Genomic DNA, 20,193 nt, shown 5'->3' with positions numbered 1-20,193 from the left:
TAATGGCTTCCTAGGACCTTTAAATGAAGTCTAAACTAGGCTCCAAGGTGGGGTGATACACAAGATAATGTTGATATGTAGGAAGAAAATATTACAACTTTTATATTTACTTTTTAATCTAAAGAACACTAAGACATTTCTACTTCAAAGCTATTACTGTGTACTGTTTATTTATTATGCCCTTGCTTTATATGTCAGCTGGTCATTTGGTACTGGAAATATCCCGAGGGAAGCATGATTCATTTACTTTCTGAATGCTTCACAATGCTGTAATTTGAATGTTTAATGGATATATGAATTATTATCTAGTTTAATATTCACAAAATGAATAAATCTGGGGGGTAGAATTTTAAAAATATATATCAAACCAAGTATATAAGTGCAAAGATGGTCACATGATTGTCCAGCTGGCAAAATCTATAAAATCAGATCTGTTCTTATCTGCTTATTTGGAGTTTTAAGTAAAAGGTTTTAAAAATTTAAATTCATATTTTATCTCTTTTATGATAGCCACTTAAGATCAAATATACCGACTGATCTTAGAGCCAGCTCTTTTTTTTTTTTTTTTTTAATTTATTTCTAGGAGAGAGAGAGAGAGAGACAGCGTGAGCAGGGGAGGGTCAGAGAGAGAGGGAGTGACAGACTGAAACAGGCTCCAGGCTCTGAGCTGGCAGTCAGCACAGAGCCCGACGCGGGGCTCGAACCCACGAACTGCAAGATCATGACCTAAGCGAAAGTCGGATGCTTGACCGACTAAGCCACCCAGGTGCCCCCCCCCCTTTTTTTTAAATTTATTTATTTCTAGGAGAGAGAGAGAGACACACAGCGTGAGCAGGGGAGGGTCAGAGAGAGAGGGAGTCACAGACTGAAACAGGCTTAGAGCCAGCTCTTTGAATCCCTGTATCACAAAATGTTAAAATAAGATCCTAAGAAACAATGAACCATATTCATCTGTACTTTCACTAAAAATATTATAGTGAGCTTTTGGGAAAACAAAAAATTTTATATCATAAACAATTAAAACATAAATTTTAAGTTATTTTTATCCCTTTATATTCTATTTTTTGTTGTACAGATAATTGAATAGTATTAGTGTATTGTGAGTCATATTAGTTTACATGTATATAACATTATGTAATATGTTACATATATATTTGTATAATAATATATATGTTTTATATGATTTTATATAATATGATTATATTAAAAGTCATTATAAAAAAAGTAAACACACATACCAACATGGTTATGTAATGAATGAAGTTTGGAGACCATTAGTTCAAGTTCTTCCATAAAATAGCTTTCAGGTTTTCCTGCTTTGCTAGCATCATATCTTATCTTGCCTATATTTACATTTCATGCCTTAGCCATATTGGACTTTCCTGTTTCTTAAATGGGCCACATACACCTTGTAGATATTTGCACATTCTTATTCCTCTTTTAAGTCTGAATTTAAAACATTCTCTAGCATACATAGTGCTGTTTAAAGTGTGGTCCTTGAACTGTTTTTTATCAACCTATGACAAGATAAGAATAGAACTTAAGAGTTAAACACTTAGAAGCTTGAATTGCATTTTGATATTATCATCACATCCAAGTATATGATCAGTGGACTTCTTTCTGAATAGGATATTGATTGATTAGTTAAAAGTGCCATGGTGCTTGTGTGATTTTTATTTTTTAATGTTTTATTTATTTCTGAGAGAGAGAGAAAGACAGTGTGAGCAGGGGAGGGTCAGAGAGAGAGGGAGATACAGAACCTGAAACAGGCTCCAGGCTCTGAGCTAGTTGTCAGCACAGAGCCCGACATGGGGTTCAAACCCTTGAACTGTGAGATCATGACTTGAGCCGAAGTGGGACGCTTAACCGACTGAGCTACCCAGGTGCCCCTGTGATTTTTTTTTTAATTCAAATATTTTAGAGCTCTTTGAGATTAATAGCAAATCTAACGGGAAGGTATAGAGATTTCCAGTATAGAGATTTCCAATATATCCCCTGGCTCCTCTCATTCATAGCTTCCTCCATTATCTATTCCCCAACAGAGAGGCATGATTGTTGAAGTTGATAAACTTCCATATTATACCATAGTCACCCAAAACGCATAGTTTGCAGTATGGTTCACTCTTAGTGTTATATAATCTGTGGGTTTGGACAAATGTATGACATGTATTCAAATTTATGGTATAATACAGAGGATTTTCACTGCTCTGAAAATCTTCTGTCCTCCACCAGTTTATCCTCCCCCCTTTTAAATCTCTCCCTAACCCCTATAAACTACTGATCTTTACTTACAACACAGTTTTACCTTTTCCACAGTGTCATGTAATTAAGATCATACATTATATAGCCATCTCATACTGGCTTCTTTCACCTACTAATATGCATTTAAGGTTCTTTTTAGCACTGAGTAATACTCCATTGTCTGGATGTACCACAGTTTATCTGTCCATTCACCTATGAAAGGATATTGTGATTGCTTCTAAATTTGGGGAATTATGAATAAAGCTGCTATAAACATCCCTGTGCAGATTTTTGTGTAGACCTAAGTTTTCAGTTTCTTCAAGTTAATACCAAGTAGCATGATTGACGGATCATGTGGTTAAGAGTATATTTAGTTTTATAAGAAGTTGCCAAAGGGCCTTTCAAAATGGCTGTACAATTTTATATTTCTACCAGCAGTGAACAAGAGTTCCTGTTGCTCTATACCCTCAGTAGTGTTTGGGGTTGTCATTGTTTCTGATTTTAACCATTCTAATGGGTATGCATTGTTGTTTTAATTTGCATTTTCATGATGACATAATATGAAATATCTTATACACTTATTTATCATCTGTATATTTTTGTTAAGACGTCTGGTAAGGTCTTTGGCCTATTTTTTAATAGGGTTGTTTATTGTTGAGTTTTAAAAGTTCTTTGTAAATTTTGGATAATAGTTCTTTATGAGGTGTATTTTTTGTAAGTATTTTCTCTCAGTGTGGCCTGTCTTCCCATTCTCTAAGCATTGTCTTTTTCAAAGTAGAAGTTTTTAATTTTAATGAAATCAAACTGTCAATTATTTCTTTCATGGATTATACCTTTGGTGTTGAATCTAAAAAGTCTTTTCCATAACTAAAGTTTTCTAGGTTTTCTCCTATGTTGGTTATCTTCTAGGATTTTTATGTAAGTTTTGCATTTTACGTTTATGCCTGTGATCCACTTTGAGTTGATTTTTGTGAAAGGTATAAGGTCTTTGTCTTAATTTTTCATTTTATGCATGTGGATGTTTAGTTCTAGTACCATTTGTTGAAAAGACTGTTTTATCTTTTGCTCCATTGTATTGCCTTTGCTCCTTTGTCATAGATCAGTCATGGGTTATTTCTATGAGTTTATTTTTAGGCTTCCGATCTGTTTCATTGCTCTATTTGTTTATTCTTTCCAATGTATCACACTGCCTTGGTTACTCTAGCTTAACAGTTAAGTATTGAAGTTGGGTATAACCCATCTTTCAGCTTTGTTTTTCAGTATTGTTAGCTTTTCTGGATTTTTTTTCCTCCCTTTGTAAACTTTAGAATTAGTTTGTCAGTACAGAATAACTTGCTGGAATTTTGTTTGGGCTTGCATTGACTATATAGATCAAGTTGGGAAGAATTGACACTTTGCCAATATTGAATTTTCCTGTTTATTAGCTAAGAATATTTCTCCATTTATTTAGTTTTTCTTCGATCTCTTTCATTAGAGTTTTATAGTTTCCCTTCTGTAGATGTAGTACTTTCTTATTAGATTTATACCTAAGTATTTCATTTTGAGGGGAGCTAATGTAAATATGTTTTTAATTTCAAATTCCATTTTCTTTATTGCTAGTATATAGAAAAGTGGTTGATTGACTTTTGTGTATTAAACTTGTATCCTGTAACCTTTATACAATTGTTTGTTAGTTCCATGAATTTTTTTGTTGATATTTTTGGATTTTCTACATAAACAGTGATGTCATCTGTGAACAAATACAGTTTTATTTTTGTGTTTCCAATCAGTATACCTTTTATTTCCTTTTCTTGTTTTTTGGCATTAGCCAGGACTTCCTCCAAGATATTGAAACGTCGTGGTGAGCGGTGCCTGGGTGGCTCAGTCAGTTAAGTGTCCAATCTTGGTCCCACATCTGGCTCTCTGCTGTCAGCACAGAGCCTGCTTTGGACTTCTGTCCTCTGTCCGTATCCCTCCACTGCTTTTGCTATCTCTCTCTCTCAAAGAATAAATAAATAAACTTTAAAAAAAAAGAGTGGTGAGAGATTCTCTTCTGTGCTTTGTCTAGAGATTTTTTTCATGAATGGGTACTGGGTTTTGTCATATGCTGTTTCTACATCTATTGTTATGATCATTTGATTTTTCTTTATTAGCCTTCATGTGATGGGTTACGCTTATTGGTTTTTGGTTTTATCTTATTTTATCATTTTATTTATTTTGCATCATAAATGTACTCTAATTCCCATCCCCTATTTCTTAAAATTTTTTTTTTAATTTTATTTTTGAAAGAGTTTATGAGCAGGGGAGAGGCAGAGAGAGGGTGAGCAGAGAGTTTGAAGCAGACATGTCAGCATAGAGCCTGATACTGGGTTCAAACATACAAACTGAGATCATGACCTGAGCTGAAGTTGGACACTTAACCGACTGAGCCACCCAGACGTGTGCCACCGCCTACCCTGCCCCGCCGCCTCAATCCCCTATTTCACCTATCTCCTTACCCACCTTCCCTTGGGTAACCATCAGTTCTCTGTAGTTAAGAGTTTCTCTCTCTCTCTCTCTGTCTCTCTCTCTTCCTTTGCTTACTTGTTTTGTTTCTTAAATTGCACATATGAGTGAGATCTCTTTCTCTGACTTACTTTGCTTAACATTATACCCTCTAGCTCTATCCATGTTGTTGAAAATGGCAAGATTTCATTCTTTTTTGTGGTTGAATAATATTCTGTTGTGTGAGTGTGTACACACACACACACACACATTTATCCATTTATCCATTCATTTATCCATTCAGCTATTGATAGACACCTGATAGGCTTCCCTATCTTGGCTTTTGTAAATAATGCTGCAATAATAATAAGGCTGTATGTATCCCTTTGAATTAGTGTTTTTATTTTTGGGGTAGATACCCAGTAGTTCAATTCCTGGGTTATAGGGTAGTTCCATTTTTCATTCTTTGAGGAACCTCTGTTTCATTTTCTATAGTGGCTGCACCAGTTTGCATTCCCACCAGTAGTGCAAGAAGGTTCCTGTTTATCCACATCCTTGTAGTTTCTTGCATTGTTGATTTTAGTCATTCTGACAGGTTTGAGGTGATACTTCATTGTAGTTTTTATTTGCATTTCTCTGATGATGAGTGATGTTGAGTATTTTTTGTGTCTGTTGGCCATCTCTGTGTCTTCTTTGAAGAAATGTCTGTTCATGTCTTCTGCCCATTTTTAATTGGATTATTTGTTTTGGGGGTACTGAGTTGTGTATATATGTATACAGTTATGTATATATTTATATAAGTATATTTTATGTATTTTGGATACTAATCATTTATCTGATATGTCATGTGCAGCTATCTCCTCTCGTTCAGTAGATTGTTTTTTAGTTTCGTTGTTTCCTTCACTGTTCAGGGGCATTTTATTTTGATGTAGTCCCAATAGTTTATTTTTGCTTTTACTTGTTTTGCTTTAGGAGACATACCTAGAAAAATATTGCTGTGGCTCATGTCTGAGAGATTGCTGCCTGTGCTCTCTTCAGAGGGTTTCATGGTTTCAGGTCTCACATTTTGGTGTTTAATCCATTTTGAGTTTATTTTTGTATATGGTGAAGGAAAGTGGTCTAGTTTCCTTCTTTTGCATGTGGCTGTCCAGTTTCCCAGTGCCATTTGTTGAAGAGACTGTCTTTTTCCCATTGTATGTTTGTTCCTCCTTTGTCAGAGGTTAATTGACCATATAATTGTGGGTTTATTTTTGCGTTTTCTGTTCTATTCCATTGATCTATGCTTTTTTTTTAATGCCAGCACCATACTGTGTTAATTACCACCGCTTTGTAATATAACTCTAGATCTGGAACTGTGATACCTCCAGTTTAGTTTTTCTTTTTTAAGATCTCTTGGGCTATTTGATGTCTTTTGTGATTCCATACAAATTTTAGAATTGTTTCTTCTAGTTCTGTAAGAGATGCTGTTCGTATTTTGATAAAGATTATATTAAGTGTGTAGATTGCTTTGGGTAGTATAGATATTTTAACTATTTGTTCTTCCAATCCATGAGCATGGAATGTCTTTCTTTGACATTCTGTAGTTTTCAGAGTACAAATCTTTCACCTCTTTGATTAAGTTTATTCGTAGATGTTTTATTGTTTTTGGTGTAGTTGTAAATGGGATTGTCTTAATTTCACTTTCTGCCACTTCATTACTAGTGTATAGGAATGCAACAGATTTCTATCCATTTATTTTTATATCCTGTGACTTTACTGAATTCATTTAACAGTTCTAGTATTTTTTTGGTGGATTCTTTAGGGTTTTCTCTATATAGTACCATACTATCTGCAAATAAGGAGACTTTTACTACTTCTTATCAATTTGGGTGACTTTTATTTATGTTCTCTAATTGTTGTGGCTAAGATCACCAATACTATGTTGAATAAAAGTGGTGAGAGTAGATACCCTGTTTTCTTCCTGTCAGTTACATTAATTGATTTTTGAATGTTGAACCAGCCTTGAATTTATCCCAGGTATATCAATTAAATTAATACAATTTTTGAGTGTTAAATTTTATGTATAAATATTTTGTTGAGGGTTTTTGCATCTGTATTTTCATGAGAGATACTAGTCTATAGTTTTCTTGTGATATCTTCATCTGGTTTTGGTATTAGGATAATGCTGGCCTTACAGAATGAGTTAGGAAGTATTCCTTCTGCTTCTGTCTTTTGGGAGAGATTTGAGAGAATTGGTATAATTCTTTCTTAAATATTTGGTTTAGGATTCACCAGTGAACCTGTCTGGGGCCTGGTCCTTTCTGTTTCGGGAAGTTATTAATTATTGTTTCAATGTCTTTAAGAGATATAGGTCTATTCACATTGTCTATTTCTTCTTGTGTGAGTTTTGGCAGACTATATCTTTTAAGGAATTGGCCCCTTTCACCTAGGTTATCATATTTGTGGGTAGATTGTTCACAGTATTCCTTTAGTATCCTATTAATGTCCATGGACTCTCTAGTGATGTCCCCCTTTTCATCTCTGATATTAATAACCTGTGTCATCTGTTCTTAATTAGCATAGCTAGAGGCCTATTGAATTTATTGATCTTTTCAAAGATAATATTTTTGGTTTCATTGATTTTCTGTACTGGTTTCCTGTTTTCACTTTCATTGATTTCTGCCTTCATTTTTATTTCATTTCTTCTGTCTACTTTGGATTTAATTTGCTCTCCTTTTCTAGTTATGTAAGGTAGTAACTTAAAGTATTGATTTTAGGTTTTCTTTCTTTTCTAATATGTGCATTCAGTGCTATGAATTTCCCTATGAGCACTGCTTTCATTGCATCTCACAGATTTTAAGCTGTGGGTTCATTTTTGTTTAGTTCAAAACATTTAAAAATTTCTTATAAGATTTCTTCTTTGACTCATGTGTTATTTAAAAGTCTGTTAAATAATCTCTACACATTTTACAGTTTTCCAGTTATCTCTGTTATTAGTTTCAGGTTTAATTCTGTTGTGTTCTGAGAGCAGACACTGTATGACTTCTATTCTTTTAAATTTGTGAAGGTATGTTTTATGGTCGAGAATATGGTCAGTCTGTGTGGATGTACTATGTAAACTTGAGAAGAATGTATATTTTGCTGTACGTGTGTTATTTTTATGTTAGTCATATGTAATCCAAAATATGTAAGAGCTGAAGAAAACAGCAAGGATTTATTCACTTTAAAAATCTTTCATTGGGGCGCCTGGGTGGCTTAGTCGGTTAAGCGTCCGACTTTCGCTTAGGTCATGATCTCGCGGTTCGTGGGTTCGAGCCCCGCGTCGGGCTCTGTGCTGACTGCCAGCTCAGAGCCTGGAGCCTGTTTCAGTCTGTGACCCCCTCTCTCTCTGACCCTCCCCTGCTCACGCTGTCTCTCTCTCTCTCTCTCTCCTAGAAATAAATAAAAACCTTAAAAAAAAAAATCTTTCATTAAATTTAATCAGACTTCTTTCATAAATAGGATAATTAAAAAGTAAATGTATAATAAAAATAAATAATAATTTTTCTTCATTCTTTTCAATTTATGCTTTTATTAGTATCATCTAAATCTAGGTACTAGACCTTTTTAATAAGAAACAATACACCTTTTCTGAATGTGGCACTAGTAGTAAACCAAATGATGATAAGGAAGTAATTTTAGAGTTACGGACCAAAAGAGTTTGTGCTAGTTTTATTGGGAAGCATTAGTTCTACACAGGCATACCTTGTTTTATTGCATTTTGCTTATTGTACTTTGTAGTTACTGTGTGGTTTCTGTTTCTGTTTCTTTTCTTTTCTTTCTTTCATTTTTTTTTTTTTTTTACAATTTGAAGGTTCAAGACCAGTGGAGGAAGTAACTGCAGATGTGGTAGAAATAACAAGAGAACTAGAATTAGAAATGAAGCCTGAAGATGTGACTGAGTTTTTGAAATCTCATGATAGAATTTTACTGGATGAGGAGTTGTTTCTTACGGATGAGCAGAGAAAAATGGTCTCTTTAGATGGGTTTTTATGCTGTGAAGATGTTGAAAGGACAACAAAGGATTTAGCTAATATATAAACTTAATTGCTAAAGTGTTGGCAGGGTTTGAGAGCTTAGACTCCCAATTTTGAAAGATATTCTTCTGTGGGTAAAATGCTATTAAACAGCATTGCATGCTACAGAACAGTTGTTCATGAGGGGAAGAGTCCCATCAATGCAGCCAACTTCGCTGTTGCCTTATTTTGATAAATTGCCACAACCACTCCAGCCTTTAGCAGCCACCACCCTGATCAGTCAGCAGCCATCAACACTGAGGTAGGACCCCCGACTAGTAAAAAGATTATGACTCAGTTAAAAGTTCAGATGATAGTTAGCATTTTAAAAATATTTCTGAGTTTAAGTATGAACATTGATTTAAAAAAAAAAATGTTACTATTGTACATTTAATAGGCTACATTATGGTGTAAACACAAATTTATATACACTAGGAAAGCAAAAGATTCATTTGATTCTCTCTGTTGTGATACTTACTTCATTGCTGTGGTCTAGAACCAAACCCAAAGTATCTCTGAGGAACGCCTGTATTGAATTCAGTTTTTAGCCATGATTGATGGGGAAGTGTTAAAACCACAGTGGGTTATTTGCAGCAGTGTGCTGGCTGCTACACCCTTAATATCATCAAAATTTAAGTAGTGTTTATATGCATTACATAAATACATTCACAACCACAAATGCATTCTTTGAAAGAAATGCATTATTACAGTTAAGAAACTGACAGAAGCAGATCTTCAGGATTTCATGTATAATCATTGGGCTTTGTTAGTTTCTTTTCAAGTCTCCTTTCATGTTACTAACATTAAAAAAGAAACAAAACTACAGACGGATGACAAGACAAAGGTGTTGGCTTGGAGATGTATAAATCCGTAGCAAGGAAGGTAGTTTATGTAATACTTTCTGACAATACTATAGCTTGATATATTTAGGAACAGTTTAGTGATACAGAAGACCAACTCTTAGACAAAAAGGATAGCAAAGTAATTTTTGTTATAATTGGATGACCCCATTGATTTTTGTTAATATGACAGTGATATGAAGGCAGAACTTATTTTTCAGTTTCCTTACTGACAAACACATCTTACTCTGAATTATGTAAAACTTTGAAGAGTTAACAAATCAACAAACGTGGTTTGGAGTTTTGCTTTGCTTTTGTAGGATGGAATAGGTTCTGATTTTAGAGGGACGGTGACAAGAAAAACATGCTGGAACTTGTGCCATAATGAAAATCAATGTCCTGTTTCCTTCATTGAGAAAGCCTTGCCATGTCAGCTGAGCTAACAGTGTACAATCAGCTAAATTAATAGTAGTTCACTAAGTGTGAATTGTAATTTTTGAGATTAAAAAAAACCTGACAGTTTGGAAGCTGAGCTAGTCAACTGTTATTATATGCTAAGTTATATAATAATTTTCAAAGGGAAATTTTCAGACAAAAATACTTGAACTTTGGGATGAATGTGCTTCATGTTTTTGCAAGATAAGCAACCATTTTGGTCCCCAGCTTTTTAAATATGTGAATTAGACTTAGTTGCCTGAATAGCATTATTCTTTATTATTTTTTAAAAAAAAATTTTAACGTTTATTCATTTCTGAGAGGCAGAGACAGAGCATGAATGGGGAAGGAGCAGAGAGAGAGGGAGACACAGAATCAGAAGCAGGCTCCAGGCTCTGGGCTGTCCGCACAGAGCCTGATGTGGGCTCGAACTCATGAACCACAAGATCTTGCATGACATGACCTGAGCTGAAGTCGGATGCCCAACCGACTGAGCCACACAGGTGCCCCAGCATTATTCTTTTCTAAAAACGATCTTAGCCTTCCATGCAAGGAAAATGTGTCACATGTTTTTAATGTTCTAAAATATCATAGGACAAAAATGAAAGTTAGAAATTTTGAGAAAAAGTTTCCACAAATGGTTATGATGGATTTTACAGTATAGTAACAATTATCAGTAAAGTAGTTGGTGACTTTTGTAGTGCACATTTTATAAAATGTTAAAATCAAATACCTTACAAATTTGATAAGACACACTTGAATTTTGTTTTTTATCAAAAGAAAACCCTGGATAGGAAGTTAATAGATCAGGAATCCATTTTTTTTCATCAAAAGCTATTTCAGATTTAACTATAATTTTGATGGATAAATTACTGGTGTTAGCTACCAATGAAGGATTAAACTGAGTTTAAGAAGCTTCATTTTCTGGATTTTGAGTAAAAGTTAAAAATTAATATCTTGAGCTGAAATTGCTTTAAAATATCTTCTGTTGTTGTCAACATACATCTGTGAAACCAGGTTTCCTGTTATAAGTGCTATTAAAACACAGAAGTAGTTAAGATATATCTTGTCCCTTGTGGGTAGCATTGTCATCAATTTAACTGAGAATAGGTCAGTTAGCAATGTGGTAGCAAACTTCTGAGAAAGTTCCCAGGATGCCCTACCTCCCAGTATTTACATCTTTGTAATCCTCTTCCACACTGCAGTAGAAGGTTGTTGTGATAATATGTCACTTGTAAGATTAGGTCAGAGCAGATGGTGCAGTGTCTGCCTCTGTTGCCGTGTTCCTTTCTCTCTGGAAGCCAGGTGCCATGTGGTTAACAGCCCAGTGGAGAGGCCTACATACTGAGGAACTGAGGCTTTTGGTCAACAGCCAATAGGAAACTGAGGCCTTTTGCCATCTTCTATGTGAGTGAGTGTAAGGGCAAATTCTCTAGCCCAGTCAAGCCTTCAGATGACTATAGCCCTGACCAGAACCTCATAAAAGACCTTGAAACATATCCACCCAGCCAAACTGCTTCCAGATTTCTGACCAACAGAAATTGTGAGATAGTTAAGTATGTGTTGTTTTAAGCCATTAGATTTTAGTGTAATTTTAATGCAGTAATAGATAATACAAAAAACAGGCAACCTCACATTGCATTAAAAACTTTAAATATTAGCATATATGCTATTAGTTCAGAGACTGTAAATTGGTATTTAACATGATGAAGCGTTAGTTCACTCATCACTTTGGGTTAAATTAGAATTATGTAATGATGAAAGTTATTAGTGTGATAACTGTTTTCTGAGATTTCCTATATGCATACTTCCAATGAAAATACACATTTTTTGTGCTTCTTTTTTCTGTTCATTCTAAATATATTATTGAAATATAATTTTATGGGTGTGGCTAACAAAATATTGAACTTGGATTTTATATGACTTTTTCTTTCTTTTATTTTTCCACTAGTTCATTTTTATTTGATCTTATGAAAGTATTGGTCCATGATGGAATTTAAAAAAAAAGGAAAAACAAAGTGGTTTCTTATACTACAAATAGTCTTCATTAAGTCCCCTGTCATTGTTCTCCTAGGACCTCTGACACTTACTATGATGGTCATCTTGCTTAATTATAATCGGTTAGATTCCCTGTTAAACTGAAAGCTCTGTGAAAGGCAGAGGCCATGTCTTTGTTTGCTGTTACATCTTTAGTACCCAGAACAGTGTCTGGCACTTAGCAGCTACTCAGTAGATAGTGGTCAAAATATTAACTTCTAAAAAAAATTTTTCATTGTGTTGGGGTAATAATTAACTTCTTTAGTTGTAAATGAATTGGCTACTGTGACCATGTATTCTTGGGGAATGGTAATTATTTATGGTGAATAGAAAATATTCTTGGCATTCTTCTTGCTGATTGTTAGGTTCTTTTATAAAATACATCTTTTTATTTCCATAGCACAAGTACTGCCTCTGAAGAAGATGTCTCAACTAGATATCCCCGAACAGATAGGAGTGCGTTCAGCAGATATAATAGGGATACAAGTGCTTCAGGTAATTTGGTCTCAAGTAGCATGTTGGAAAAGAAAATTGAAGATCTTGAAAAGGTATGAATTACAAATTATTTGAGATTGATAAAATTAACATGCCATTGAGATTCCTTGTTTTACTTTCATAGCAACTGAGAAAATAATTTGAAATTTATATGAGACAGAGTGCCAACAAAGGGAAAAGAATGAGAGGCAGCAGTGGAAGATATCATTAGTGTTAGTTGGTATTTCCATATATATTCAAGTAGAAGCATTGAATCACTGTCATAAGTATTTTCTAGATGCATTAGTGGTTAGGCATTTTTTGATGCTCTTAGTACTTTCTTATTCAATGCTGTGGGTGTTAAAACTTTTAGAAATGGAGCCATTTTTTTTGCATTACTTAGTATTTAATTGATACTCCATTCTGCCAAGGGTTACCTCTGTATTAAAGACAGTCTGTCTTCAAAATGGCTCTAAGTCTGTGCAGACAATATATACTACTGTGTGTTTAGTTTATTATCTGTGCAGTGTATCATTTGTAGACTTTCTTCTGGGTTCTGGTTAAAGCCTAGAGCCATCTTTGCTGTTTGAAACAATTGTCAGAATAAATTTGTTTAGAAGTACCTTTAAAACAAGTCAGTTGAGGGGCACCTGGGTGGCTCAGTTGGTTAAGCGTCCGACTTCGGCTCAGGTCATGATCTCACGGTTCATGGGTTCGAGCCCTGCGTTGGGCTCTGTGCTGACAACTAGCTCGGAGCCTGGAGCCTGTGTTCAGATTCTGTATCTCCCTCTCTCTCTGACCCTTTCTTTCTCATGCTGTCACTCTCTCTCAGAAATAAATAAAACATTTAAAAAATTAAAAAAAAAAACAAAAAACAAGTCAGTTGAATATTTGTATAAATTTATTAACCATACGAGCTCAGTTTTTTTTGAGACATTTAATCCATAAAATTGGTAATGGTGCTGAATTACTTTCTGATTGTTGAAAATATGTTTTATTTTGCTGAATTGAATTATTCCCTGTGATATAAAGATTATTTTAAGTAGAAACTTAATGAAAAAAGTTAATAGGATTGTTTATAGTTCACATCTCAGTTTTGATATCAGTTTCTGTGGGTTTAAATGAAAAACTTTAAGGGGTGCCTGGAGTGGCTCAGTCGGTTAAACATCCCACTTTGGCCCAGGTCATGATCTCACTGTTTGTGGGTTCAAGCCCTGTGTTGGGTTCTGTGCTAACAGCTCAGAGCCTGGAGCCTGCTTTGGATTCTGTGTCTCCCTCTTTCTGCCCCTCCCCCACTTATACTCTGTCTCTGTCTCAAAAGTAAATAAACATTAAAAAAATAATAAATGAAAACTTTTAAGGAACATCTAGTCTAATAGGTTTCAAGAGTTTCTTGAGAAAGGCCTTTAAAGTTCCACAGGAGTTTGGATATAGTTGCTAGTATTTTGGCAGTAGCTGATTAATGAGGCTGGCTGGCTGCTTTTTCTAAGGGTTAGTAGGAAAGAAGTTAAATTCTCAGAAGCTTTTCAGTTCTGCTTTCCTTTTGTCCCTAAAGTAGTCAACCCAGCCCAAGGACCTGGATTCTAAATAACGTTTCGTTGAAAAAGGTTTTACATTGTTTGAAGGAAAAAAACCTTAAAAACCAGTCATCTATTTCAGGTCCTTTATTTTATACATTAATTGGTAGAGACACAAGTAAAATTGAGGACAGTTATTTTTCTGTTTAGAGTTTTCCATAAAACCGTTTCTTTTTCTTAAACTTTGTATTTTGGGGGCACCTGAGTCGCCTTTTGGTTTAAGTGTCTGACTTCAGCTCAGGTCATGATCTCGTGGCTCAGGAGTTTGAGCCCTGCATCCATCTCTGTGCTGCTGGTTCAGAGTCTGGAGCCTGTTTTAGATTCTGTCTCCCTCTCTTTCTGTCCCTCTCCAGTTCATGTTCTGTTGTCTCTCTTTCTCTCTCTCTTAGAAAATAAAATAAACAATAAAAAAATTTAAAACCCTTGTATTTCAAATAAAAAGTTTGAATTTCCTCAAACAGGGTATTATCCATTAAAAGAAAACAAGGTATTTCATTACTAAGGGTGGTGATAAATTAAGGAGGGTAAGTCATGGGGTTATTAGTGTGTGTTAAAGAGTGTGTAAATACAGATTTAATCAGAAATATACAACTCCTATATTCCTCTCATTCTTTGAATCTTTCCTGGATGGGTTATTCCATCCCTTAGCAAGTGACTTAAGAAATGCATTGGAAATCCTCATGTATCTAAAGCACTTCAACAAACTTGGCAGATAGATGTCATATAAGGTTATAAGGTTAAAAACATATGTATAAAGTTGAAAACAGCCAGTTATTTCCCAATTAATGCTTTGTAATTATATCTACCAGGAAGTAGTAAGAGAAAGGCAAGAAAACTTAAGACTTGTGAGACTAATGCAGGATAAAGAGGAAATGATCGGAAAACTCAAGGAAGAAATTGATTTGTTAAATAGAGTGAGTATTCATACATTTCAGTTTTATGGTTTCTTTTTTATTTTTCCTGGCAATTGTGATGAAATGCATATATATGAAAAGATTTTTTAAATTCACTATTTTGTTAATGACATGGTAATTTGTGGTAATAAGAACCATCATTTCATTCTGTAAACTGATTTCCTCTGGCTAATTATCAGTTGTATTCAGTTAATACTTTTCTTTTGGGGATAGACTGATGAACGGATTTGTTCAGTGTTTTGTTAGAGTCTGGAGGTGAGAGGCCGCTTGGTCACCACCACACATCAAAGGGTGTTGGCATAGAGTTGACTCAGTGAAGAATTGAACTTGCTACTTCTTGCCAGAAAAACTCCAGGTGTCTTTGTGTGTATTTTCACCACCTTTTTCCTCCAGTTATATTTAGGCATCTCTAACTTTAGGTTTAGTGTTACCTCAAGGTCTCAGTTAGTACCATTTGTTGCTTTTTCTTGTTTTCAGCCCTAGAATTTACTTTTTGCTTAAGAAGCAGGTATTAGTGCTAGGCCATACTTAGGTAATGGTGATAAGAAAAGATTCCATAGTTTTGCATTTTAGAAGGCTTTAGGTAAGATGGAGGAAAGAAATAAGTTTGCTTCAGGGAAAAAAGGAATAGATTCCTAATCAATCTTAACTCTAAACAATGAAAGAAGAGAAAATAAAGAGTCTTCATTATGCCTAAGACCCATTCTAATAAAGCTCTAAGGCATTACCTACAGGTGATAGATAGATGAGGACACTGAGAAACTTCAAGAGTTTAACTTGCTCAAAGTCATATGTAGTAATCACATAGTAATCAGCTGAGACAGTATTTGATAGCATGTGTCCCATAGTCCTAATTCTGAGTAAGCTCTTCCATTCTTGCAGACAGCCTTTCATCTTGGTTTAGAACACAGGCATTCGTCTGTTGGTTTTGGAATATGATTTAATAAAACCTGAAAATATTTTTGATGTCTGTGATATATCAGTATTGTCTTACAGGCACTGTGTATCTATTAAAAAGAATAATTAAGACACCTGCTGTTACAGAATTTATAATCTAGTAATAATATAGGGATGTATTTTATTATTTAATTCTAAATCTTAAGCAGGTCTCAGTTGTAGCAATTTCATGAATCCTGTATATTTATTGTTGTTTGCAACAGATAAGTTTCCCAATATTTTTGTTTAGTTTGTGAGTAAATACAGATTCTGTTTCTGCACATTTTAAAATCATTTATCTAATTGTCGCAAGGCAGTATACTGGATTTATTAGAATGCTGCTATCCAGTAGCACACTTATAAATTGATGGTTCCAAGTTTTAGATTTTTTAATTTCAAGGATAAATCTAATAATATGTGCCTTTACCACCATCAGTAATCATTCTGCCTTGAAGTTTCTTGTAATAAAAACTTAGAGTGGATTATCTTCATATTTACCAAATTGTTGTATACCTGGCACTAGGATTAATATAGAGAACATAGAACTGGAATCATATCACTTTAAAATGTGAGGGTGATTAGTTTAGTGTCTTTTATTATTTTTTTAAGCTCTAAAACTTTTTCCTCAAACAAAATATAGAGAAGTCTAACATGAATTGAACCAGATCAACTGTATATGCTCCAAAGCTCCTTTCCTGTGTGCCTCTGTTCTGTCGCCTCCCCACATTCCCACCCCCTAGAAGCATCCTTGTGAAAGATCTTAGAAGGTGGTAGGAGTACATTCAGAACTTGTACCTTGATCTTTTGCTGCCTCATTTGACACAGGCTGCAGTTGGAAGCCCTGAACCTTATATTGCCCACACATGTATTTTGTTAAGCCCTCAATTTGGGGGAAGAGGAGATATGTTTTTAACTAAAAAATTAAGCTGTTTATAATGATTAAAACTTGGAAGATTCACAGTTAAAAAGAATTCTGGTTTTTGGCTTCTCTTGATACACTGAAAAATCTGGCAAGAGATGATCCATGTTCTCATGATAACAAGGAGAAGGAGTTGAGTTAGTGGGTCCTGCCATCAGGTGGGGCATATTCCATCTAAAGTTGTTTTCAGAACTTACCCTTGTTTCCAAAGTAAATGCTTGTATGAATTTTCTTAAGTGCTTTTTTATCACCTTTAGAATATTTTAAGTGTTTAAAAAACTCATATATTATTTTCTTTCTTGTTTCCTTAAGGACCTAGATGACATAGAAGATGAAAATGAACAACTAAAGCAAGAAAATAAAACTCTTTTGAAAGTTGTTGGTCAGCTAACAAGGTAGAAGATTCAAGTCCCAGTGTGGAAAAAATATTTTAAAACTACTGATTGAATGTTATGGTTAATGCTAGGATAATATTCCTATGCTGCAATACATTAAGTATGTATATTTATTTCTAGAAAACAATGGGTGTTTATTTTCAAAACTTTTTCATTATTTCATAAAAGTATCAACCCTCAATTTCACAATTAAGTAACATCTTTCAATTATTAAAATGATATTGTGTGGTATTCAAATAATATATGGTTTAAAGTCACAACCATTTGAATATATTTTGTCTGTGGTAGTGTGTTTTCTCCCTAAAGGAATATACATAGTTTTTGTTTACATGAATTCAAATACTTTTGGGGAGTTACCTGCAAATGCCTTATTACTGATATGTGCAAACTTTTATGTGTTGTTGATTTACTCATAAATGCTTCGTCTGTTGTCATTTATTCTTTCAATTTACTCTCTTAGAGTAATAGTGTCACACCATTTTGTGTAACAGTCATCTTTAAAAAGGAAAGCTATTATGAAAAGTCACTTAATATCATGACTAGTTGGCTAAAGAAAAAATGTAAGAGAATATTTGAATTGTGCTACAGGAAATTTAAATATACAATTTTGTATTTGAATATTGAAAAAAATTTAAATCACTTCTGAAAAACATACAATTGTAATTTCTTTGTAAAATTTCTTGGGTAGGTCCTACCTTTTTTATTATTCCAAGGTTTATAAGTGAACATGGGATATTTAAAAAGTTGTTTATTCATCATTCCTGGAGATTATGTACAATTTCAATGTATAAAAAAGAATCCACATTTTAAATTATCATTTGTGTTAAATAATAAACCAGTATTTATCCACAAAAACATTTATACTTACATTTACAAAACAGTACATAAACAAAAATAATACCAAAATACTTTCCTTATTTCTAATGTGGAGAATAACACTGTGATACAGTGTTCTCATGTGAAAAAATTATTCCCCTACCTCAAATTTAAGGGATTTAAAAATTTTTCCCAACATTGGATTTTTAAAAACAATTTTTAAAAATTTTGAAGAATTATACAAATTTTCTATTAAATAATAATATTTAGAGTTGTTTTATATTATATCCTCATGTTGAGTAAGGAAACCCCCTCTTTTAAGTACATTAACATTAAGAAATGTCTGTCTGATAGCTGAATTGTAAACAGTATGCAGATAACCTTTTGTCCAGTTCAACATAGTAAAATCCATTTTGGGTACCCTGCTGACTCATTTTCTTCACTTGCCAAGTTCCTTCATTATTGGCTATTATAAAAATAGGGAAGTGAAACAGTTGGAAAAATGTAGAGTAAATTTTGAATTTTAAAACTCTTTGTGGTTACCTAGATTGGCTTCTCGCTTCAGAAGTTTCAACCTTGGCTAATCATCAGGATCACTTGGGTTGCTTACAAAGAATTCCCTGGCTATAATTTCTAGCTAGATTTAGGTTGAGAGCCTGGACAGAATTTTTAAAGCTCACCATCTGGTGATTCTGATCATAACCTAGGTTTGGAAGTAGCTGCTGTCCATATCCTGTTATCTTCCACTGAGACCCTAGAATTAACATATGTTAGCTACTAGCATTTTGTTCCCTTTTAGTTTATTTAATAATTTATCTGGCCCCTGGGGAAGTTTTCATAGGTCTATATATATTTACCAAAAAGGTCAATGTTAGATTACCAAACTTGGTATAGTTGCAGAATTACTGCATAAGGACATCATTTTTGGAGAACGTTATCCAGCCTGGGAACAGCAACCTGCTGCCCACATGTACACCAAGCTCAGTCCCTGCCTTGGCTGTGAGGCACTCCTCTCCCTTCAGTTCCCCTTAGGTATGTGGCAGAAATATTGGTATTACTTAGTTTTGCATCCAAGTTTTGGATGTTGTGAAAATGTCAGTATCACCTTAAAATATATTAGTGTGCTGGTTTTTCAGTAAAGTATTTAAAATTTCTGTTTAGTCCTTATGTAAGTAAAGGAATATTTCATTTCCCTTTTTAAACTTATACCAGTTATTGATGTTTTTAAATACTGAGCTATTTAAAAATTTTTCCTTTTCTTCATTTTATTGGGAAAATTTCCAACAATGATATTTTACATAGTGGTACCAAGTACAAACACAAGAAGAGCTCGACAGCTTAGGCAAAACAATTCACATGCAGTCCTTCATCCTGTCCTTAAAATGTATATTTATATCACATATAGATTTTACACTGAATAGTGAAAAATTAAATAGGATCAGCTACAATTTCATTTTTAAAATTTATAAAAAGCATTGAGATTAAACAAAAGCATTGAGATTTAAAAAAGGTAACTTTAAATACATGTGCACTACTTTAGAAAACTTGGCTGTTGTCATTAAAGTGCTAGTATTTGTGAAATTATTAGTTCCATCCAGAAATTATATTTCTTCTATTTCCTGGGAATTTATGGCATAATAAAGCATATTCAAAGTTTAATGTGTTTATGATATTATTTTTCAAAACAGTAAGTTTATTAACTAAAATAAACACGAGTCCTCTCCCTGATTTCTGACATGCATTAAGATTTACAAAGTATTCTCCATTTCATTTTCCTAAAATTGTCATTAATTTTATTGCAGTACAGTTGCCTTTAGAGGGGAAAAGGGTGACATTTTGTGTGTTTCTAAGGGAATTTACTAAATCTAGAGGTTAGCACTGTCACACCGGCTCAAGTAGTTTAAAACAGAAAATTAAGTATCAGGGGCAGATACATGAAGCAATGTATTCTCTTTATTTTAAAGTAAATTTCTAATTGTGGTTAAAGCAATGTATTCTTTAGGTGAAAAACCTACCTCAATTACAAGTTGGTTTATGTTTTCATGATTAATCTGGATTTTTATAATTAGAAATTAAGATGTAACATTTTGAGTCCACTAATATTTTCTTGAAA

General features: G+C 33.9%; 1 protein-coding gene across 1 annotated transcript in view; it reads left to right on the top strand.

Moving 5' to 3' along the window:
• Positions 1 to 19,739, top strand: part of PAWR (pro-apoptotic WT1 regulator) — a 128,277-nt gene extending 108,538 nt beyond the window's left edge. Inside the window, exons 4-6 of the mRNA XM_039235546.1 lie at positions 12,450 to 12,597; positions 14,910 to 15,014; positions 17,182 to 19,739. Coding sequence (XP_039091477.1) covers positions 12,450 to 12,597; positions 14,910 to 15,014; positions 17,182 to 17,268 — 340 coding nt within the window. The 3' untranslated portion in view covers positions 17,269 to 19,739. The remainder of the gene's footprint in view (positions 1 to 12,449; positions 12,598 to 14,909; positions 15,015 to 17,181) is intronic.
• The last annotated feature ends 454 nt before the right edge of the window (positions 19,740 to 20,193 follow it).

This window comes from Hyaena hyaena, unplaced genomic scaffold (assembly GCF_003009895.1).
Source record: "Hyaena hyaena isolate Hyena2069 unplaced genomic scaffold, ASM300989v1 scaffold_99, whole genome shotgun sequence".
Taxonomy (NCBI): Eukaryota; Metazoa; Chordata; class Mammalia; order Carnivora; family Hyaenidae; genus Hyaena; species Hyaena hyaena.
Note: the sequence above shows the minus strand (reverse complement) of the source record. Positions and strands in the feature narration are given on the sequence as shown.